The sequence below is a fragment of the Colius striatus genome, chromosome 2, assembly GCF_028858725.1.
Source record: "Colius striatus isolate bColStr4 chromosome 2, bColStr4.1.hap1, whole genome shotgun sequence".
NCBI lineage: Eukaryota > Metazoa > Chordata > Aves > Coliiformes > Coliidae > Colius > Colius striatus.
The window spans coordinates 15,210,078-15,234,935 of record NC_084760.1 but is presented as its reverse complement, the minus strand read 5'-3'; the positions used below and the strand labels follow the sequence as shown (position 1 = coordinate 15,234,935).

The following is a 24,858-nucleotide window of genomic DNA, read 5'->3' as shown; positions in this document are numbered from 1 at the left end:
CTGTTTTGTTTTCCTACCCAGCATGCAGTGTCTCAGATAAACCACAGAGTATATTCTTGCAACTGGCTGCTCCTCAACCACTCAGATGAAAGTGGTAATAATAGTACAATCCGTAGAGTTTGTGGTTTTACTTTAGAGCACTGAGTAGAGAATTAAATGTCTGAATGATGGTCTAAAAAGAAATTAGAGGGGTCAGCCTGCAGGAAAGTTGGTGCTTGCTTGTGGAAAGGATCGTGGATGCATCAGGGCAAGGGACGGGTAGCCCAGCATTGGCAGTGTGTCTGTTTGAGGACATGGGGAATGGTGATTTTCCTCAGGCATGGTGGATCTGTAAGTGCTGATGAGAGAGTGATTGAACTGATAAAAAGGACAAGCAGGGAGGTACCAGGGCTTCTTTGCCATATAAAGTAGGAAGACATGGGGAGTGCCATGGTGAGAAGGCAGAGGAGAAGGTCAGCACCTCTTCTCTTCATGCCTTCTGGTAAATCAGTAATTATTCTCTGTTGACCACAAGTGTTCCTGGTTGGGCTTTTCCACGGTTGGTTTTCCACCACTGTTCTACCACTGATCATGAAAGCAGATTGGGGAAGAACCTTTGGATTTAGCTGGAGAAGGCTTTTTTGTCATGAATTGTCCTGGTTGTCTGGAAAATATCAATACACTGCATTGCACAATGAAGCTAGAACTTGCAGGTGACTGTAGAGCTTGGTTAAAATGTGACTTTAATCTCAAAAACATCTGTGCATGTTGCTTTTCTCCTGGCCTCTAGAGCCGCAGTGTCCTGTCTCTTGACCGAACCCTCAAGATATAAATTCTGGTCCAGTTTAGATTATTCCTGCAATCTCATTCCACCTTTCTCCATAGCCAGTTCTGCTCCTCTGCCTGTCTCTCTCCCTTTTAAATTTCGGAGTGCTTTTAGCCTCCAAAATGGCAAAAAGGACTGAAAAGAATAAGAGGTAGTGGAAATAGGGAGAAGGATAATGAGTGTGTGTGGAGAGAAGTGTATGCAGTACAGGCAGGGTGTAGGAGGCTTCATGAAGCAAGTCTGTACCCCGGTGCTACAGGCCTATTGGCTTCATTTGGCTTTGTATATCAGCATGTGTGCTGTTGTTCACTGTCAATCCCTGCTGCATGTATTTGAATGTTGTATTGCCCCTCCTTCTCTCATCTGCCCCAAATTTAGCCATAACTTAAGAACAGTGGCTCACAATATGTATTTAGGGCTACTTGTGTAACTAGCCAGGGCTAGTTTGGGTACTAATTTTAGGATAATAGATGAGGACTGTAACACATTTAAAGAAAACTATGAACTTGATTTGCAGGCTTTTTTTATGAAGAAAAGATGTTTTTTCCTCCCCTGGACAGTTTGGGCCTTGGTGTTTATGTTTCCTTTTTTTTAATTATTTTTTATATTGAAAACACAAAAATAGTATATATTTTGGCTAGGAAGAAAAACCTGGAAGAACATGGAAGAACAGTACTTTTTATTTCTCTGATGTGAGCTTTTGAAATAGACTTCACAGTAGAAAAAATTCCACTTAACCACTTTAAAAAAAAAAGCTTTTCTGTAAACATTTCCTAAGCATGGATATGTGAGCACAGCTGCCAGAAGAAAGACGTGGCATCATTTCAGTTTTATTTTTCCATTCTCACACAGGACTAAGAAGGAATGAGGACATAGGTAGAAAAGATTAGGTGAGAAAGTCTGTTTGTACGTGATATCTGCCACCTGAACTAGAATATAGAGTCAAGATCTGAGTTTGTGTAAATTAGAGGCTGAAGTGCTGCTGTAGTGATTTATATTGGCACAAGCTCTACTTCACTGTGCCAAGCCATGCAGCTATTTTTCTGGAACCTCTGTCCTTTTTGGGGAGTGGAAGTTGAAACATTTACATCTAGTCTGAGTGCTGGTTGTGCCAGCTCAAGGGGATGAAGCTGGACCACAAAAAGTTCCATTTAAATATAAGAAAAAACCCCTATTTTACTGTTCAGATGAGAGAGCCCTGGCACAGGCTGCCCAGGGGGGTTGTGGAGTCTCCTTCCTTGGAGGTCTTCAAGACCCGCCTGGACATGTTCCTGTGTGACCTGATCTAGGTGACCCTGCTTCTGCAGGGGGGTTGGACTAGATGATCTCTAAAGGTTCCTTCCAACCTTACCATTCTATGATAAATTTCTGGATTTGGGTCAAGCCCATGCAATGGGAAGAATGTAAGATGCCATCATTTGTGCAGCTCTCCTTAAAAAAAACCCCAAAAAACCATGTATTTGTCTCTGTAGAATTTTCTCCTATTTGCTTTGCTGATAACAAGACTATTAGACCTCCAAATAACGGCATGGTGGCATGATATTTTAAAATATGACTTCATTTCCCTCTACTGTCTAGACTAGTGGCATGTCACTTCCAAAATGCTTTTGATTCCTCTTCTGCTGGACTGCCCTGAATGCCAAAGACTGAAGGAAAACGAGTGCAGGACAATGTGGTGCTTGTTTCTACAGTGTTTCCATGCATTTCCTCAATGCATTATTTAGTGAATGAATACAGTAGAAGCTTCAAGAATTCTGTCAGAGAAATGATTTGCAAGTGACAGGGAAGGATGTTTTTTCTTGAAGGATTATGTGACTTCTTTGATGGGGTTTTTTCTTTTGTTTTATTTTTCTTTAAATTTTCTTCAAGCTGAGTCTGAAACAGTCCACTGAGTATTTCCTGTCTCTCCCTGCAGCTAGGGCATGGCTCCCAGCTGGGAGTTTTCTTTAATCCCTTGTGATAGCAAGGACCCGTGCTCTCTCTGTGCTATCTTTCCCATTCATGGCCTGTTACTGGTTAGTCTGCTGCTGTACAGAGCAGGCGTGATGAGTCAGGAGGAAGCATTTTTATGGTCTGCAATGCTTGGGCTGTTCTGGGCTCCTTTCAAAACTTGCTTTTACTGCCTGGATTTACCTGTAATCATTGGGAGCTGTATTTAATAACTGAAGTGATCACTTGCAGGGATATGCTGAAGGAGGGTGACAGCTGCTGCACTTTTTAGGGACAGTGGACTTGTAAATTATGTGGAAGTGTTCCACACTGCAGGCTAGTCCAGCTTCCAGCAGAGCAGTGCCAAGTGCTAGCAGTTGGACCGTGGTTAACTCTTTATAAACCTGACACTGCTGTGTGATTAGTGGACACAAAAATGTGGGGAATTTCATCAATTCAGCAATGGCATAAAGGAAATGTTTTGTCTGTGGCTCTCACTTGAGCACATCCAAAGCCATCCCCAGGCATGTCTGAGCAGAGCTCCAGGGGATTGATTGCAGTTTGGTAGTCTCTGAGAACATGGGAAGGTCTTGCATGACAGGGAAATTTGCTGCAATGCCAAAGAGTTTTGGATCCGCCTAGTCTGCTCAGTTCCTAGCAAAATAATTATGTAGTGACATGAATTGGAAGATTACCTCATGCCCCAGAGCCTCCTATGATTTTCACTGGCCGGGAATGACACGGGGCTCTGGGCTTTATCAAGGCAAATAAGGAGGCTATAGCTCCCTAACAGCACTTTAGAAGTTAAGTGCTTTCTGAGCTGCACAAAGCAAAAGTAATTGTGATTTAAATCTCCCTCCTCCCCAACTGCTTCTGCCTCTGCATCATGGCTGTATCTGGCTCAGAACTGAGGTTAGGTTTCCCAGGCTTGGTAGCATAGAAGAAACCCACTATTTCTACCTTAAGATTTCTGTCTTTTTCATGCTAATTTTTATTGAAATAGGTGGAGGCAAGTGGACACTGCCCTGATGAGAGAGCTGCAAGATATCTGCCGTGTTATGTGAAAGGCTGCTTTGAAAGCAGGTAGATGCTATGCAGGGAGATGCATAGCAGTCTCCGTCACCCTGCCCTTCTCGTGCGTGTGTACTAGTGTGTTTGCATTGGTGTAGGTAAAGATGGAAATAGAAACTCCATAGTGTGGGCTATGGTATGAATATTAGTGCTTACTATCTCCCAATGTACTGGAGTCACTGCTATAGTTGTTGCTATGATTAGCTATATTGGATAGATTAAGCTAGTGTAGCAATACTCACCATGTGCCTATCCATTCATGGTAAATAAAACTAAGTTTCTGTTCCTTGCTAATAACCAAGTGTCATCACTGACAAAGGTTTGATTTTTTTTTCTGGTGATAGTGTCATGGGTTATTGTTGTACAAACTCCAGCTTTACCACCCATACTCCTGAGGAGTGAGAACTAGAGAAGGATTAGGCTTTTAGTATAAAACTGAGGGAAGATTCAGGAGGTAGCTTTCTGCCATCTCTGTTGTTGCTAGTTATCCTATATCCAGGCTCTTTTACCTGTGAAACATCGTAACCTGTTAAAATTCTTCCTAGTTAACTAACTCTGTCTCTCCTGAGTTTGGAAGACTTAAGTTTTACTTATCTAAAATGGTGTCTCAATGTGATTGTTTGGGCATGGAGGTGTCTAGGTAGATGTTGGGAATAAAAACATCAGTGAGTCCAGAGAGGTTTACATTGCCTATGAGTCAGGTACTCTTTAGGACTGTAATTCTTCTCCTGTAGCTGATGATTGTCCTGTAGTCCTGTCTGCCAAGCAAGCTTCGCTGAGCAAGGGGCTCACTGCCACCATGCAGTGGGGCAGGATGTTCTCTCCTCTGGCTTCTCAGAAAAGAAGTGTGTATTTTGCCTGAGACTCCAGTCTGGGTGACCTCAAAGACTGGTGGTACTGCTCAGAGTCAATGGCTGCATGGACTGCTTCTCAAGTGGAGAGAGGGATGATATGAAAAAAAAATGGTTGCTTTAACAGTAGCATAAACATGTTGTGGAAAGAACTGTGTTGCTTAGGGCCTGATGCCACCCATCCCCCATAAGGTTTTGAATACCAGAATGAAGTACTGGATTGTACTACCCACAAACTTCGTTTGTAGGATGTGAGTCATTTGGTTTAACTCGGGTTATAATTTGAATAGTTGGTACACACTGAATGAGATTTTTCCTTTAGCACTCTGGCAACAGCCAAGACAACCTGTGTTCAGTCCATCAAACCTTCCTTCAGTTCACCACTGTCACAGGAAAGTACTTCTTGACTTTTAAAACTAATGTTTATTCGACCTCACAGGTCAAGTATTTACTTCACCTTGGAACACTTTTTGTGTCCAGGGTCATGAAGGACATAATTTTTTTTCAAATGAGTAAAAGATAAGTGTGAACCCATTGCTTTTTAGGAGATTTAAAAAGGCCTAACTGAATGGAATCAGCAAAAGAAAATATGAGGCAATATAAGTCAGCAGTGTGCCCTAGCAGTGTGACAAGAGGACAAACTGCATCCTGGGGTGCATCAAACACAACATAATCAAGATTGGTGATTATCCCACTGGATTTAGTGTTGGTGTACCTCACCTTGAGCACTGTGTGCAGCTCTGGGCCCCACAGTTTAAGAAGGATATGAAGGTCCTTGGGCACATCCAAAGGAGGGCAACAAAGCTGGTGGAAGACCGGAAGGAATGTCCTATGAGGAGTGGCTGAGGACTTTGAGTTTATCAAGTTCGGAGAAAAGGAGTCTGAAGGAACACCTGATAGCTCTTTACAGCTTCCTGAGGAGGGGAAGCTGGGAGGAAGGTGCTTATCTCTCTGATACCCAGTGATAAGACTCGTGGAAACAGTTCAAAGCTCCATCAGGAGAGATTTAGACTGGACATCTGGAAACTTTTATTTACAGAAGAGGGTGGTTAAACACTAGAACAGGTTTCCTAGAGAGGTGGTTGATGCTTCAAGCCTGTCAGTTTTTAAGAGGCATTTGGATAATGCCCTTAATAAAATACTTTGATTTTTGGTCAGCCCCGAAGTAGTCAGGCAGTTCAACTAGATGATTATTGTCTAGAATCATAGAGTCATTATGATTGGGAAGGACCTTTAAGATCATCACGTTCAAACCTCTAACCTCACACTGCCAAGCTCTTCACTAAACTGAACCATAACCCTCAGCAGCTCATCTATGCGTCTTTTGAATATCTCCAGGGATGGTGACTCCACCACCTCGGGCAGCCCATTCCAATGCTTAACAACCCTCTTGGTGAAGAAGTTCTTCCTAATGTCCAATCTAAACCTCGCCTGGTGCAACTTGAACCGTTTTCCTTGCATCCTGTCATTCATTACTGGAGAGAAGAGATCAACCCTCACCTCACTGCAACTCCACTTTCAGGTAGTTGTAGAGAGTGATCATGTCTCCTCTCAGCCTTCTCCAGACTAAACATCCCCAGCTCCCTCAGCAGCTCCTCATCAGATCTGTTCTCCAGACACTTCAGCAGATTTGTTGCCTGTCTCTGGACATGCTCCAGCACCTCAATGTCCTTCTTGTAGAGAGAGACCCAGAACTGGACACAGTATTCGAGATGTGGCCTCACCAGTGCCAAGTACAAGGGGACTTGGTGTTTCTGGTCCTGCTGGTCACGCTATTTCTGATATGGACCAGGATGCCATTTGCCGCCTTCTTGGCTACATGGGCACGCTGTTGGGTCATAGTCAGCCCTTCCAACTGAAATAATTATGTTTTGTTCTATTCTAAAACACATAATGAAAATAAAAGATCTGGCACTGAAAGCACTTTGACACAATGATATCCAGGTGCTTAACAGCACATTTACTTGGATTCTAAAAGTATTTCTGGCCACATGATCTAAAATACTTAAAATAGTAAGTTAATATAACTTACTATTAATGTAACATTTTACTATTAATTAATATACTATTAACACATACATTAAGATGCATCTTACTCCCATGGTGATGTAATGCAGTGAGAATGGTTAATTCTGAGTGTTCATCTGCTTGAGAGAGGTAAATCTTGTGCATGGTTTTGAAAATTTCAGCCTTTGTTTGAGCTGCAGGATCAATGGAAAAAAATAACCTGGATGAAGTAGGGGATTGTAAACGTGTTTCTGTCTATGTGAATGTGAAGGAAAAATTGTTCAGGTGAGAGCATGGACATCAGCCCACACTAAGCAGAGTTGTAGCATTGCTGGTGTTCAGACTTTTGCAGCTCTGGAAAGTCTTCTGTCAAACACATAAGGGAGGAAGGAGTGGAGTAGATGTATCTGGTAGAGGAGGCTGAGAGCATTAGAGCCAGTGCCCTGTGAAGCAGCAACTTTCGGTTGTTGTAGAGGTGATGGCTCAGCATAGATGCACTGCCACGCTGCTGACTTTGTTTTGTAGCAGTGAATCCGCTAGGCAGGAGATTAGTGCTAGAGGGAATGACCAGGATTCAGACAGCTTTTGCCATTTTGCCTTTCTCCAATAAGGTGTAGTTTAAAGTCTTTGTGATTTTTGTTCCCTTTAGAAAAGTTGTTAATCTTGATTAAAATGACTGCAAAAGTAGTCACCTACTAAACTGTAGAAGAGATTGAGACAAAGTATCTCAGGTTTCGATTACATATGAAGGGGTTGCAGAATCAACTTCTTTGCAGAAATGGAGGGATGCTTTGGTCAGTCTTACGTGAGAGGGAAGTCATTCTCAAGGACAGCAGTGCCAAACCATACCTTCCTTGTTCAGGTAGCTCCCATATAGGACACTGTTGGCGCTCTCAGACCATCACTTAATTGGAGCACAGTATTTCATTTTTTTCTGGGTGGTTCTACGCTGACTGGTTGTTGCTTGGTGATAATGGATGTGTGATGGCCTGAGTGCTCCTCTGGGATGGGGCTGAGTGTTATTGGGGTTCCTTTCTCTGCTGTCCTTCATGCTCCTTCCTATGTCTATTGAGATGAGCTGCTTATCCCATAACCTGATGGATGCTGACTGTAGCCTTGAGAAGACTTGGGAGGGATAAATGTCGGGATTGAGGTGTTGAATGAAGTATAAACACAGTGTGTCAATACCGACTAATGCAGCAGTTGCTCCAGGCTGTGTATTTTTAATTTTCACATCCAGGTGATGCTTGGCAGCAATCAGCTGGCCGATAAGCATGTGTGTGTTGGCCAGCCAGTTGCAGCCATTGCATATGTGTGGGCTGGATGGTCCATGTACCCTGAGCTCCAGAGCAGCTGCATCAAGGGTATTCAGTTGTCTGATGGATATTACAGGCAGTGTGGCAATGGGGGAGGAGCACTGCTTTTCTAATTAACCCGATAATGTTGATATTTTGTTAAGTTTTTGTAAGGTTTCTGACAGTGCAATATTTCTTCTTTTTTTTTTATTCAGATTCATTTGGGACTCTTGTTCTTCCAGTAGTAAGTATTTCTTTTCTCCTTCCTCAGAAAATGTTGACTATAACTTTTCATCAGTTGGTGTTGATGACATGATGTATTTTGTATGTAGTCCTAGCTATTTTCATGTTCTCAGATGAGTGTATTTAGTGACCAGTAAGACAAAGCATTTTCAGATCAAGTATTCTGCAGCTTGTCACAACTAATTACAGGATTTGGGAACTCTTTGCCAGTATCAGCACAAGCTCTGTCATAAAACTTGAGCACAGAACTTTGATTTGTGGTTTTATTGACCGACTGTGGTTTTATTGACTGATTGATACTTCTATCACTATTTCAGATGCACCACAAGGGTGTGAAAGAATTGTGCAAAGCAATAATTGAGAAATATTAAAATATAAGTGTGTTTATACAGTCTTCTTAAGGATTTGGAAATGAACTTTCACTTCATTGAAAGTACATAATAAGCTAACTAGTCATCAGAAATGTATAATATTGAATTGTGTGTTGTATATAAGTCCTGAATTTATAATCATAGAATCGTAGAATGGTAGGGTTGGAAGTGACTTTTAGAGATCATCTAGTCCAACCCCTCTGCTGAAGCAGGTTCACCTAGATCAGATCACACAGAAATGCCTCCAAGTGGGTTTTGAAAACCTCCAGAGGAGACTCCACACCCTCCCTGGGCAGCCTGTGGCAGGGCTCTCTCACCTGAACAGCAAAATAGTTTTTTCTTATGTTTAAATGGAACATTTTGTGTTCCAGCTTCATCCCCATTACTCCTTGTCCTGTCACTAGATACAATAGAAAAAGGAATGTCCCAATGTCTGGACATCCACCATATTTATACTTGTAAATATTAATGAGGTCCTGAATCTCATTAATAATCCTGGGCATTATCTTGAGAACTCCATCTAAAGAATCACAAATTTGTTTTACCAAAGTCTTCGTGTTTTTAAACATCTGTAAGTATGAGTACCCCTGAATCCAGTGGGTTTAAATTCTGATCTCCAGTAAACTATATCTGACAAAATAATATTGAAATGTTTGACAGATGGATGATTAATGATAATCAGCAGTTCAACATTATGAAGAATACTAGATGGAAATGCATCTGTACAAACTGTAAATTAGCACATAGAAAATTCAGTTAGAAATAAAAATGATGAGATTAACAAGATTCTTAATATGATCTGGCAAAGTCTTAGAGTGTTTAAACTCATAAAACTAGGCGAGGTGAATTCCTCCCTCTCTTGCAACTGTCTGAAGTAATGAGAACTGACTCATTTTTAAATAGTAAGGTATTTTTTTCAGTCATGTAGCAATGGTAGATTTGTGTTTTGGCCAAAGTGTAGTTGTCTGGTAGCAGAAGGTGGGTAATGAGCCTCTGATTTCAGCCATCATCTTTTCCAGAGGAAACAGTAGTGTCCTTGTCTGAGGTGCTCGTGATGGTGGCTGGTGTGGTCAGAAGTATGTGAGATGACTTTTTTTTACCTAACATTAGAAGTGCCAAAGTGGGGATAGTACTACCATTCACTTGGAGCTTGTGTTGACTAAGATAAAATATCACAGCAAGTTCCTACTATCTACTGTTAAAAGCTGCCTTGCTCATATTTGAGTTGAGAAACAGCCCTTTCTTTAGAGAAGGAGTTGATGGGGTTGAGGTAAACAGTTACCATTTTTGTAGCAGTGACCTTCTGGAAGTATTGTATTAGTGCAATCTGTTAGCATAAATGTGTGAACCAGAAGGCTGATTACTTTACACTTCAGCTGTCCTAATACACTGCTGTGGCAACACAGATTTCATTTCCTCTGGCTTTTACCATCAAGAAAAGTACAAGAGGCAGTTTTGTCACTGTGTTGCAGGAAGGAAAGAGATTTTGAAATATAAAAAGTGAAAATCAGGGGAGCAACCCATGCTATTTGTCATTATTCATGATAGGAAAAAAGATGCAGAAAAATAAATGAGATCTCTAAATGGCATTTCCAGACTTTTAAAGTCCTTGAAAGTAAGAGCAAAATTCACTGTTAAGATGAGACAAAACAAGTTTGTTTTTCTCTCTTTTTGATTTTGAATGTCTGTAATGTTTCCTGGACTACTACTTCTATCTGCTTTTTAGGGACTACTCCTACTTTAATAAATTACAGTATTTGTAAATGTATTAATTTTGAGTTGTTATTTGACAGATGTAGTAACCAAGGCTGTTGCTCCTATTTAATATATTCCAGAATAGTTGGCATTGGAGTTGGATAATGTTGAAATATCTGAATCATGTGTTCTTGGCAATGTGTACACAAAAACCTGCAGCTGAAGAAAATGCAGAATCTATTGCAGTGTCTGGAGCTTAGCACGCAAAATTTAGTTATAAAAGTCCAAAATTTAAAAAAGGAATCTCTTCTTCCCATGTCATCAAACACTTACTCATGGGTGAAGAAAACTTGCTTATTTTTTCCCTTCCTTTTTTTTTGACTTGTTTTTAAAAATAGAAAGGCAATAGAGAGGGATCAAATTGCAGTTGACTCCTCTTAATAGGTAAACAGAGAAGGAAATGCATTCAATACAGACATTTGCATCTACCTCTTCTGTCACCCTGTGACATTTTTCCCTGTTTGGGAATTTCTATTTCCTTGCTGTGCACTCTTAAAATGAATTTTGACAGCACAACAGCCTTTCGTTATAGAGCTTGGTAGGGTACTTCTGAAGTGCCGTGCCTGGTGAGTTAACAGCTGCAATTTTCATTAGCAGTGCAAGAAGAGTGCATCATTTCCATATGTCATGCTGAAAAATGCAAAGCCATCTGTTTTAAATGCCTTGAAATCAGAGTTTTTGCTCTAGATTTGTTGTTGTAACTGCAAAGAGAAGCATGTGACTCTTAAGCTTTTTAGCAGGGCTAGTTGTTAGAATCAGCCGAGTGTTGTATTAAAACCATTTTCCCTCTCCAAAGAGGCTCCTAAGCAGATGGTGATACAGAAGCTGGCATCTGGGCTGGGATGCCCTTGGGATCATTCATTGTCTGTGTGGGGTCTGCTCAGGTGGAATTCTGGTGTGCTGTAGCAGCTCTGCACGAGCCTTTCAAGCCCTGAGGCTGGAATTCCTCCCACCTCACTTTAGGAAATGAACTAATGCATCTGAATGATGAGCTCTAGATTTCTTCTATCCACTGGAGAGGCAAAGACCTGTTCTATTTTGATCTTATGTGGTCTAAGTTTCCTCACCATTGATATCTGTCTATGTTTACTGCCAGCACTGAAGGCTTCAATGTCTATCCTAAATAAGTTAACCGTATCTCTTCCTTTATTCCTTAATATTTTGGGAAGAATAATTATTTTACTTTATAGATAAAGTCGCAATATGTGCTGTAATTATGAATCATTAAACTGAAATGAAACAAAATCAATGAGGTTTCTGTTGAAAAGCAGAACCTTTCCTCATGAGATATTGATTCTGAATTTAATTTTCTACCCCACAGTGCATGAACCTAAAGCTTGTAAAAAGAACTACAAGGCTTTCTTACTGTCCTTACTGTCATCTTGCTCAAATACAGCTTCTTCAGCTCTTACATTTTTGGAAAATTTGTTTTCAAAAAGTGATGATCAGAAAAAAAAATCCCCCCCTCAAAATTGAACCCAAGAAATTTCTCTAGAACTGTGCAAAGAGAGCGTACAAAATGTGTGAGTGTATGTGTGTGTGTGTGTAGTATATGAATGGTGTATGAATACACAGTTACTGAAATTGTTGACAACATGATTACTGCTGAAAATTGTATGCAAATATATTGAAAAGATGTTTCTGCTAACACTAATTTTGGGGTAATTGTTGAAATGACACTTTAAAGCCCTGAAATCCTCTCTTTTTGAAAGTTTATATAAGTTTACAAGGTCAGGAATATGTGAGATCTCTATGTCAGAAGTTTTTGGAATAGTAGTGTCTTCAAGAATATTTTGAATAAATAACAGAAGGTCACTATTTTCTCTTTAGCTGCCCTTGAATAGTGCTTCTGGGAATTATGAGTTACTGGTGGAAGGCCATGCTGATGACCAGCTCATCTTCTCTAACCGTACCAACTTGATGTACATGGCAAAGAGCATCTCTGTATTCATTCAGACAGATAAATCTATGTATAAACCAGGACAAGATGTGATGTTTCGGATTGTCACCGTCTATCCTGATCTTAAACCTTACAAAGCATCTATGAATATATATATCCGAGTAAGTATACACAGGAACCTAGTCAAACATTGGAATTCCAACTTTGTGTGACAAATAATGATCATGTATATTGATACCTAAATCTTACTAGCAAAACCACTCACATTTAACACGCGGCCTGACTTTTCTTCTAGGACCCTCGGAAGAAGTTGATTCAGCAGTGGTTGATGGAGGAGGGTGATTTGGGCATAGTTTCCAAAAAATTTCAGTTATCAGTGAACCCTCCGCTAGGAGACTGGTCCATAGAGGTGGAAGTGAATGTGAGTATTAACATTGCCAAATCACTGGGGGATTTAATTTCTCCTGATAAATGTGAATAAAACCATGTTTACTTTGCTGAAGCAAAACCAGAAATAAGCATGAACCGTGAGATGAGGATGTCATTCCCTCATGACAAACCCAAGATATGCAAACCTCACAAGATTTTCAATAGTATATGGCTTTCTGAGGAAAGATATTTAAAAAGCATAAATGTTTTATCTGAAAGTCTGTGTATTGATTCTAAAATACAAATGTTATTTTAAAAGTGAGGAGTTTTGATTTTAATATAAAGATCTTGTGTAGGGGTTTTTTTTTTTGAAAGTGAAACATTTATTTTGTAAGCAAATATACAGAAACTCATTGTGCCCTGCGGTGTGGTCAGCCACTGTCTCAAGGGGTGTGGAATCAAAGACATGTTTACAAATCTCTGCCTAGTTTTAGGGGCATTTCAGCAATTCACGATGACTGAGAAGTTACAGAGGAAAAAAATAGCAGTGTAAAATAGGAAGGATAAATAGTAAAGCAAAACTATTGCATAATGAAACTGGTGTGATCTAGTTTGCATGGTGCTATTGGCAAGAGTTCTGTCAGTCCAATCCTTTAAGCTGTACACTCATATACCACGGAGTATGTTGCAAAAATAGCTAGAGGTTCAGCTGTTTAAAACTGTGTGTTAGATTTATTAAACTTGCTTTAAATGCCTGTAATTTGGGAACTGCGTTTCCGACTTGGCTTGCAGTGGCTGTTCAGAGTCATTTAGCAAGTACAAACAGGACTGCTTAATGTACCCTAATGAGGGAGGTAATGGGGTGGGAAGTAGAAGAAAACTCATGTGGTCATGTAATACTTGCGAGTAATATTTGCCAGTACCAGTTATATGTTTAATAGATTTCTATAGACTGAGAGTGAGGGTGGTGCTCAAGTGAGTGTCAAGACTGGATTCTTAAAAGACTGTTGCATGTGGGTGTGCAGTCGTTACTATTGTGTTTGATGGGAAAAATGTTTTAAGCTGTTTCTGCCCTTGTCCCTGTGCTCGGCCGCTCCTTCCCATCCCTGCACTGCTGTTCAATAGCTTCTCTGTCAACACTGAGGCAGCTGTGGTAAGCCTGAGATCTAAAGCTTGCTGGGGAAGTGACCCAGATTGAGTAGGATCTCTGTGTTTTTCTTTGCCTAACTCAGACCAGTTCACTGATCTGTTTGACAGCACAGCTCCACTCATGGCTGCATAGGTCCTTTCATGAGGTGGGGAAGTGTGGCCGAGACATAGGAACAAAGGCTGGTGACAGTGACAGGTTACTTCAACAACTTGCTTGCTAGGCAGAAAAGGGTTTGTGATTTTTTTACTTGAGCTTTCTGAAAACTCTTGAGTAATCCTGCAGTCAGGAGGCCACTGCTGAAGGAACTGCAGCAGTTTTTGTCAGGATCTGAATATGCCTGCCACTCCCTCTTGAAACAAACCCAAAAAAGAAAAAAAAAAGTAACCTTGAAAGAAAAGTGCCCTGTAGATTCATCTGGGCTAATGAAACAACTGCAAGAAAACAAACAAGTGACATCTCAGTGGACTGAAGTTGATAGTATTCTAAATTTTAGCCACTTAGAACTACTACAGAAGTTTAATGAACCTGGAAAACATATGACAGGGTGGGAATGTCTCTCAAGTCATGAGTAACAAAGAGAAAGTAAATAGGGAACATTTTGTTCACTGTCTCTTGCAATACATAGCTACAGGACACAAGGTGAAGTAGGTAAAAAGCAATTTCAAAATAATTAAAAGAGCATAACTGAACTGTAGAACTCAACACTGGTGTGTGCTGTGAATACTGAAAACTCAGATGGGATCAAAAAATGTGGACAAATTTGCAGAAGTACACTCCATTAAGAACTGTTAACTGGAAAGCCCTGAGTGTTGAACTGGCACAGTGTCTACTCTGGTTAACTCTAGGTGTTGAACCTTGGTTTCTTCCAAAGACTAGATACTGACCTTCATGTTAGATCTACCAGGATACAACCTTTCCTAGGTTGTCTTTGCCACATTTTCACCTTATTTTTCCTACTATTAAATTTAAAAACTTAAGTTTTTAGCAGAGAATGTTTGGATTTCTTAATAGAGCTGGTAATGCTTCAGCAGCATGAAAATTGTATAGGGACAGGGGTAATGCTTATTACTCTATGATATCTGCAAAGTACTGCAAAAATGCTTTTGACACATTTAACAAAGTGCTCTGTTGGGAGAAAATGAACTTGGGCAGAACAAAAGTGGGATTCTGTTTTTCATCAACAAAGGAAATGGTTAATATTTAAGAAACACCATAATAAGTGTAAAAGGGGTAACTAGGAGGTAGATAGCAATATAAATGAAAGTCTGAACTCCTGCCTATTTGTAGGAAATGTGAAAATGCCAAAGAAAACTTGTTAGCTTATAAAAGTACGAGAGAATTTTAAAGGTTGCTAGAAATAAAGGAAATTTCAGTGGCATCAGAGTCCCAGTAGCATAAGGATACAGTAATTATGTGGCAGAGATGGAAACATTTAATAGGGATGATAGGTCTGAGTGGTTAAATGAATCTCAGTAGGGGGAGATTTGAGAAAAACATCAGAAGAAAACATCCTTGATAGAAAAGAGTAAATGACGTAACATGCAAAATGATAGACCTGTCATCTGGCATGAGAAAAACAATGAGAAAGGTGATTTGGGATTCCACTGATAAAGAATTACGTTCTTTAAGGCTATTATGGATTTGGCTAATAAGGTAAAAGATTTTTGTAAAGGCTTTTCGTTGTACAAAATCCTAATGAAAAACAACAGTGTATGTGAAGTCTCTCAGAGAAGGATGGATTGATTTTTGGGCAACGGATACTCAACAAGGCTGTTTCTAACACAGCGTGATGACAGAGTTTGTGAATGGAGCTGGGAAAGAATGCTTTTCAGTGTGAGACTACAGAAATCCCTGACTATAAATCAAGGAATCAAATGAATCAATGGATTTATTGATTACAGTCTGTGAGTACTATTGCAGCTTTTAAAAGGCTTTTTAATCTAGTGGAAAAAGGCATAGTATGAACCAATTAATAGAAACTGAAGGCAGACAGATTCTCTTTGGCATATATATGTCTTCTATCACTGAGGCTCTTAGTTACTGGAACAAATGAAAAAACAACCCCAGGAGTGAGGGCTTCTCTATTACTTGGTGTTTTAGAATCAGGAATGGCTACCTTTTTGGAAGATGCATTATAATAATGCAGATTTCTGGAATAGCTGAATACTGGAGCAACCAAATCTGGGAGATCAGACTAAGTGGTTCCTTTGGACATAAACTCTTTGAATTGAAAATTAAAATAAAGGAGAAAACTCCCCATTATATTGTATATATATTAAAAAAAAAAGTTGTACGCTTTGGGGTCCAGAAAAACCTACCTGTTCTTTTAATGCTTATCTTGTGGGAATAAAACAACTCCAAGCGCCACACACAGAAGCTTGCTTATATCCAGACTTCTTTTCCTCCATTACTCACACTTGCTCTGCATTAATTTTTCAATTCTGTGTTAAAAGAATATAATGAAAAAAAGCAAGATGCGTTATTTCTGTAGCCTGTGCCTACACAGCATCTTACATTGCATAAGGCTATCATATGCAGAGTATATTGAGTAACTATTGCAATATTCACAGTAAGTCTATCTTGTGGGTTATTTTCATGGATTATTATTTTTCTGACATCACGTCATACCATTGGATAAATGAAACCTGCAAGAAACTTTACAGAATAAAGAAAGAGAACTCTTCTGGTGGGAAACTTTTTTATTCTCTTGGTTACGAGTGAGCTTATGCCTTAAAATACAAGACCATATGGGATGGGATTCAATTTAAGGTTTAAGGCATGTGGATGTCTCGATGTAGGTGATATGGAGGAGATTTAGATAGTGTTCGGTGAAAGCTAATCAGTCATTTGGCTCCCTCTGAGTGGATATTCCTAGCTATTGCCTAGACATTCCTCTCTGTTCTGCAGCTGTTTTGCTGTCCAAATGGGGTAGAGTTGATTTTGTGTGTCATACATAGAGTTTCATAAATTCACCAATCCCTTCCTGATGACAGAAGTCACTGAGAGCTTAGATTTACTGTTAAGGAATACTTAGTATATGTGTGGTATTTTTAATAGCTACTGATCCTTAACTAGTACTGTTAGCCCTGTATCTGCATGGCATCCAGCAGAACTTAGGGATCTAATTAAGGCTTTATGAACATCTTCAGATATGAACCTAAGCTGATCTCTGCCAGACATAGCTATCCTGATGCCATGACCTGAGCTAACTAGATAAATAGTTTTATCTCAGATTTCTCTCTTGTCTTTAACAAGTGGTGTTAAGTCAGTTAATAACATTTCCCTTCTAGTGATTGCAAATCCGTTCCCAAGGATGCAGAGGTTGGGTTCCTGGAAGCACTGCCTCTGAATCCTGTTTTAAATCAGGTTCTGGCTGCTTGCTGCTGCTAAACATCCTGTAGTACTTTTTAATAAGAGTTCAGGTGTTAGTACAGCTGTTCCAAGCAAACTCAAGACAGAGTAATTACAGTCTGGTTCCCAAGTCTCCACCTTCTATTTTAGTTGGATATCTTATATTTCCTGTTGTGGAGCCTGTTGCTGAGAGGCTTTTAGTTGATGAGTTTTCATAGTAGGCATCTCTGACCAGATGTTTTTCCTAGTTACAAGGCATTTTGTAATCTAATTTATGGAAGTTGTTATTTGTGAATTTACAATCAAATATTGAAGAATAGTGATGTTTCATTACAATGAGGGCTTGCTAAAATGTTTTAAAGTCTATAATTTTTAAAAAAAGCTGCAGCTTATAAAGCATATTTCAGAATCACCTGGGGTTGATTAAATAGTGTACACTTTGATTTTTTTTTTAACTTTAAAGATTTAATGCATGTTACAGTTAATCCACAGTGAATTCTGTGATGTTTTGCTGCTGTGTCAGCTACAGATTTCACATTTGATACATTGAATTTGAGGTTGTATATCTCATTGCTTAAAATAAGTGTCACATTCCTTCAAAGTCAGACTGTATGTAAAACGTTTGGAATTGTGTGTGTATTCAGTAGTTTGCAAATGAGCGCTGATGTTTAATCAGAATCTGATAATGTGAATAGCGATGACATTGGTGGGACTCTGCTTAGTTTCTGGAGACAGTGCAGATGGATTTGAACAGAAGTTTGGGACTTCATTCGGAGTTTTATTTTGGGATTTATTTCCTGCCTGTGAGAATAAAGCATGAAAATGTTCATGAAATACTTCTGTTTGTTCTGTCTAGAGAAAAATCCGCTTTATTTAGCTGCAAAGCAGAAATGGAGGAGTGTTTCTGGCATGGGCCGTGAGATGGTGGTGTAGCCACAGGAATACAGCTGGTGCCAGCCCTGCACTTTTTCAGGGCAAAGCCCTGAGCCCACACCCAGAGCCTTTCCTGATGCTATAAGTGTGACGCATGTACATGTCAGGAACGAATAAGAAAATAGACCTAGACTAGATTTATTTCAGGGACTTTCGATTGCCAAAGAAGAAGAAAAAAATTTATGGGAACATTTCCTGTGATCTCACTCATTGGTTCAGATCCAAATGACTTTAAACAGAACTGGTTCATCACAGCAGAGCAAAATCTGGGTTGTAGTTGTGTTAGTCATTCTTAGATGTTAGGATCCATAGCATCTAAGGCTCAACTGCAGAAAGGCTCCATCATCCTCGTGATCTCAGAATACTGACGTGGATTTCTTTTTGGCACTGTTTTCTTAATACTCCGAGCAATGTGCACAGGGTGTAATAGCTGTTTTGCTAATTTAGAGCAAAGTAATAGTCTCAAAAGGGTGAGTTTGTTTAAGAAGGAGGAGAAGGCATGGAAGACAAAAAGTGTACTGGAATAAAGCAGCTCAGAAAACAAGGAGAATAGGCATGATGTTATCTTTCTGTCTTAAAAAAAAAAGTCTTACTTGGGCTGTATATATAACTAAATGCTTGTCCTTAAAGTCACCACTCCTGGAAGCTGATTTAACAACTTCCACATCAAAATATTTGGACAATATTTGCCACAGAGCAGGCCTGCCCCAAGGAACTAAAATGTTCCTCATTTTATTGTGTGTTAGTGGGAAATCTGGCTTGGTGTTTGAATCATCAGGATGACTTAGTAGGGTCTTTTCCTTTCCCTACACTGTGATACACGGCTTGCTTACTGTCTTAAAGATCGTCACTTTAGAGAAGGAGCAGCCAAGAGTACTAGTCTCACTTTATTATCTGTTTTCTGTTCCTTAACAATTCTCATAACTTTCAGTGTTGTTGGGTTTTTTTTTTAACTTCTAAGGTAATGTGAAATAAAATCTCATTTTCAAGGGAGATGCTTTCTCATCTTGTCAACTGTGGTAACATTCTGTTCATGTTTTGCCTAATGGCAAATGTAACATGTATATGCTTAGCTTTGGAAACAGAAGATGTACAGAGAACTAGACATGAGATTAATTCACTGCAAGTCATTTTTCTAAGATACCTGTTCCTAAGATTACTTGACTATAATCTGATGGTGGACTGCATGTCTGTCCTGTAGCATCTGCACAGGTACGAAAACTGCAGATTCTGCATATATCTTTTCAAACCTAGGAATATAAATATACCAATTATTTTTGTGGTTGGTGAAAGTCATAAAATTGGCAGAAATATGATTTTTACTTTAATAGAAATCTTTTGCTAGGAAAAGTGTAAATATAGAGGTATAAGGAGATTAATCTGAGAGGTCTAATTTGCAAAGTCATAATAATTAGCCATAATTGTTTCCAATTTGGATCATGATCCGAGGGTTTTTTCCCCCAGGATTTCTCGGTTTATCCTCTCAAACCACAGACACTCATTCCTCTCTGATTTATCTTGATGCTACCTGACAAATTTATCCATATTAAATCTCCCTTGCCCCTCTTTTCAAACCATCCTCACTAAGATACTCCAGCGCATATCATAACTTGTATTAGTGTTACTGTTTTCAGGAATAATCAGAGTAATCAGACTTCTGAGATCTACGTCGATGTTAACCTCATCAGGCAGCTGATGAGCTGATGATTGAGCAGCAGCTGCTGATTTTGACCTTTCAGCATAGTCACCTCCTAGTGACAGACTGTTTTCTTTCTTGATTTTTCCTCTGTTTCCGAGAAGACTTTAAAGCAAAGAGGCAAAACAGACTTTCAAAAAGAGCCTCTCCCGGTCCTTTGAGAAGTAAAAACTCCTTTGGTTTCTCAGACTGTTATAGAATCATAGAATTGTTTCAGTGGGAAAAGACCTTTAAGATCATCAAGTCCAACCACTGTCTTGACCACCACTAAATTGTGTCCCTAAGCACCACATCTACACATATTTTAAGTATCTTCAGGATGATGACTCCACCACCTCCCTGGGCAGCCTATTCCAGTATTTACCAACCCTTTCAGTGAAGAAGGTTTTCCTAATATCAAATCTAAAGCTCCGCTGGCACAGCTTGAGACTATTTCCTCTTATCTTGTCACTAGGTACTTGGGAGAAGACACCAACCCCCACCTCACTACAGCCTCCTTTCAGGTAGTTGTAGAGAGTGATCATGTCTCCCCTCAGCCTCCTCTAGGCTGAACACCCCCTGTTCCCTCAGCTGCTCCTCAGCAGATGTGTTCTCTTGACCCTTCACGAGTTTTGTTGCCTGTCACTGGGTATGCTCCAACACCTCAATGTCTGTCTTGTAGTGAGTGGTTCAGAACATAGTATTCAAGGTGTGGCCTCACCAGTACCGGGTACAATCTCTTCCCCATTTCTGCGGGTCAGACTATTTCTGATACAAGCCAGGATGCCATTGGCCTTCTTGGCCACGTGGGCACACTGCTGGCTCATGTTTAGCCACTGTCAATTAACACCCTCAGGTGCTTTTCCTCTAGGCAGCTTTCCAGTTCTCCGTCTAATGCAGAGTAGGTCCAATCAAGCCTGGACAGCTTGTTTCTCCATGAGAATGCTATGGGAAGTGGTGTTGAAGGCTTTTAAAGTCCAAGCAGATGGCATCCACTGCCTCCCCCTCATTCACTAAGTGGTTTTTCCAGTCCAGATGATCTTATTTTTTTCTCTTGGAAAATCGTTGCTTCAGTGTAATCTCTGTATCAAGCACATTAACTGAGATTCACAGCTCCAGTTCTAGGTGCTGCTGGTAAATCACCTTGTGCCATTTTCTTGCTGATGTCAGCTTTTGATTGATGCTGTAAAAAAGTCATTGAATGAGGTTTATATGTCTGCAGACAAATTATGCATACACTTCATCAGAATTATAGAATCATTTAGGTTGGAAAAGATCTTTAAGATCATTGAGTTCAGCCATTAACCCAACTCTGCAACATCTGCCACTAAACTATGTTCCTAAGCATAACATCTACACATCTTTTCAACACCTCCAGAGGTGGTAATCAACCTGGGAAGCCTGTTCCAATGCTTGATGACCCTTTTGGTGAACAATTTCTTCCTGATATCCAATTTAAACCTTCCATGGTGCAACCTGAATTATTTGCACTTTAGGGAGAAAGAACAAATGAGTAAGACAGCAAAAAGCTAGATTTGTGTGTCTGAATACTGTGATTTTTTGAACAGCTTTCATGATTGAGCCATGATTTAAAATCACACCGTGTCAAAAATTGTAATTTAACTTGAGTATGGGTGAGATTCATCCTAGAAGGTATGTTAAACTTGCTGTTATAACCACAGTTGTATCTGTTTTCTCATATGATTTTTTTTCAATAGGGCCAAGTTCATTATCAAAGATTTAAAGTGATGGAGTATGGTAAGTGTCACTTAAGGGTATTTAGTAGTGACCAAAATTGATGATTAATTCTCCTTTAATTTAGACACTTGGGCTTGTCTAGCTCAAGTCTTTTGAATACTTCCAGAAAGCCTAATTTACCAATCTCTTGCTTCTTAATAACTGACTGTATTTTATCGGCAGCGCTGTTTATCTTTGGTAGCTTTGACGACCTACTAATGTAATGTCAGGATGTCATGTCATCTTTAAAATACTTACCTTAAGCCTATGAGATTCAGTTATTCGCCCTGTTTTTCCAGAGTCACGCAAGCAGTGTGTTCACCCAAAATATCTGTACAATGTCAGATCATGAAGCTTACTTACGATTCTGTAAGGGCTGAATAAGCTAAACATACTATATTTTAGCCTTACAAGCTTGTCTGCGGGCTGCTCATATGATGCTTGTTCTCTTTTCAGCAAAAAGTCTTAGTCTGGGGAATGCATAGGGTTGTGTTAAATATATGTCTTACCATATATTCCTTAGGAAACTGTAGTAGCCTTTATTCTATAATGTTGTTTACTTATTACTTAGAGGAAAAGTTGTTATTTCTTGTGTGTATTTAATGCTATCTGTAATTTTTTTTTTTAGTTTTACCAAAATTTGATGTTAAGGTAACAGCACCATTATACTACTCTTTGAGAGAGGAAGAGGTAACTGGTGTGGTCACTGCAAAGTGAGTAAAATAATTGATACCGTTGTTACTCTCACTCTTAAGAAAGTTGTTGTGATTCTCTGTCAAAGTGAAAACATATTTAGAATGATAAAAGAATGCCTTCTAGTCAAAATTAGTTGGCTAGCATCCATTTCTAGGTGCTGTATTTTGTTGTAACAATATTGCATACATCTTCAGATTTCTAGTTAGTTTTTTTAGTCTGATAAAAATATTTCTAGGCTACAGCCAAGACATTTTTACCTGCCTTATTCAGAAAACTTCTTGATTCTTTTGCTTACAATGTATCTTTTCAGGCCTTTAACATTAGAATCATAGAATCATAGAATGGTAGGGGTTGGAAGGGACCTTTAGAGATCATCTAGTCCAACCCCCTTGCAGAAGCAGGGTCACCTAGATCAAGTCACATAGGAACATGTCCAGGCGGGTCCTGAAGACCTCCAAGGAAGGAGACTCCACACCCTCCCTGGGCTTATGTTCTTCTTTTATGGTGCTTTCCAACTTTTCATGTAAAGTTCTGTAGGTAGAGTAACTATCATTTATTAGACCACTTGGAAAATTATGCAAACTCCTATGCACATCCTTTTTGATCCAGTTTATCCACACTGTGGATTTGAAGTGTAGGCTTCTACTGTCTGTCAAAATACCTATACATGTAAATGGATGAAGAGTGAAAAACTGTTGAAAAATGCAAGAGTCTTCACTGTAGACTTTTGAATAAATAGTGTTTTATTTTTAAGCTGAAGAAATATGTAGACAAAAAATTTAGTATGCATTAATCTCAAATAGAGATTCATTTTATTTTGAGTGGATGACAGCCAGATAGAGCTCCCTGATAGATCTTTTCAAGAAGACCTGAACTAAAAGGTCTTTTGTTTGTGAAGTAAAATACATACCTTCTAAACAAGCACTCCATTTGTATATGAAATTAAGACATGATTTTTTTATCAAGCTCTACAAATGAAATGTTTGTACTTTTGAGACAAGCCTTCTTTTTCTAGAGCAATGCAACCTGATATAAGCCATCTAGAATTCTCATAAGGGACAATTTCTTAAAAATAGTTTTCTTAATTTTTTTTCTCCTCATTCTGCTTTGCTTTTGGAATCCATTTTATACTAATGTGAATTTGGTTCCCTAAGTTATTTTCTTCTTCTACAGGTTACTTGGCTTCTTTGTTAGGTATACTCATAAGGTATTTGAAAGTGTACCTGAGTGCTGCAATAAATCGAGTCTTGAACACCAGTGAATTATCTAAGGTTCTATCCCAGCAGCGTCAAGTTTTTGTTGATACATCGTAATTATTTAAAAGGAGTGACTTCATTTCTGGTGACTGTTTTTATAGGCATAGAGCCTCTGTGTACAAAGACTTTATATTTCCTCTGCACTAGTAGATGTCATAAAAGCCTTTTCCTTTCTCATCTCTGGAGTATTATTAGATTAAGTATGGGGATGCTGCCCAATGACAGTATCGTTTCAAGGTTAATGGTAGCGTATTACTGTAATTAGGTTTGCTTGGAAAGACTGAGTTCAGATGCAAGACAGTGGTGTCAGAGTTCTTCCTGTAAATATGCTATTTAATTATTCTTTTCCTCTGCTTTTCAGCTTTGATATATCTTAAGTGTCTGCCAATCAAATCCATAATGATATAAAGTGTTTACAGTTATCACATCTGAATGTATTACTACTGATGGACTAGAATGCCACGGTATCTTTCATGTATAACCTGAAAATATTTCTACAGAAGTTCTATTACTGCTCACTGACTGCAGGTTGCTAATGGTCTTATAAGAAGTGAATATGTTACAGTTTTCAGATTTGACACATCTGCAAATTATGTTTGCCGTGCAATTATGCCGTGATTTCTTTGGAATATGCTTACTAAATAATTTGAGTACAAATATCTGGAGATCTCTCATTTTGTGTTGGCAGCATTTGGGAAGCAAAACAGTTGCACTTCCTGCGTCTCATTTTAGTTCTACTGTGTATTAGTTATGATGGTACACTGGTTTTCTATTCAATTACTTGCTTCCAGTTTGGATTAATATAGTTAATTTTCTTACATTGTACAGCCCATAATAATAGGTTTATGGAGCACATTTGCAGGAAAGAGCAGCACTGTATATCTTCTCCAGGTGCTCTGGCTTCTCGAGGCTTCTGACTATAATGTTGATAAACTGGACTCATTGTCAAAAACTTACGAGTCGAGTGTGTTCTAGCCATATTTGAAGCCAGGGAAAAAATATTTAAGTAGAGTCTTTTTTTTTGAGAGCTCTTCAGGACTCCACACTCTGGAAGTGGTATGTTATTTGACTTTGACTGATGTGTTTCAGGTACACGTATGGAAAGCCAGTAAAGGGAACCGTAACTGTTACTTGCCTTTCTGTCTCTTACTGGACAAACAAGAGGAATATAACTACAACTATGGAGGTGGGTCTTCTGTTAGCAGTTTGTAGTATTGTAGACTTTAAGTCTGTGTCTCCTTTTGTAGGTTAAATACGCCTGGGACTGTTCTCAAGTGTTGAGTTCAGCTGGCATGGTCTGGGAAGTGACTTGCATTAAACTCTCATTTAATTTCCGGGATAAAGTGTCCACATTCAGGCTGCTTGTTGGGAATGATACTTGGCCACTGTGGTCCCATGGAAGTTATTTTTGGAGAGTGCTAATTGGCCCAGGTAAAAAAAAAATTCCAAGAGCTGCAGTGGCAG

General features: G+C 39.3%; 1 protein-coding gene across 1 annotated transcript in view; it reads left to right on the top strand.

Moving 5' to 3' along the window:
* The window catches only part of CD109 (CD109 molecule), a 78,488-nt gene that overhangs the window by 7,230 nt on the left and 46,400 nt on the right, over positions 1-24,858 (top strand). Inside the window, exons 3-8 of the mRNA XM_061989786.1 lie at positions 8,174-8,202; positions 12,158-12,388; positions 12,523-12,648; positions 21,424-21,463; positions 22,071-22,155; positions 24,484-24,580. Coding sequence (XP_061845770.1) covers positions 8,174-8,202; positions 12,158-12,388; positions 12,523-12,648; positions 21,424-21,463; positions 22,071-22,155; positions 24,484-24,580 — 608 coding nt within the window. The remainder of the gene's footprint in view (positions 1-8,173; positions 8,203-12,157; positions 12,389-12,522; positions 12,649-21,423; positions 21,464-22,070; positions 22,156-24,483; positions 24,581-24,858) is intronic.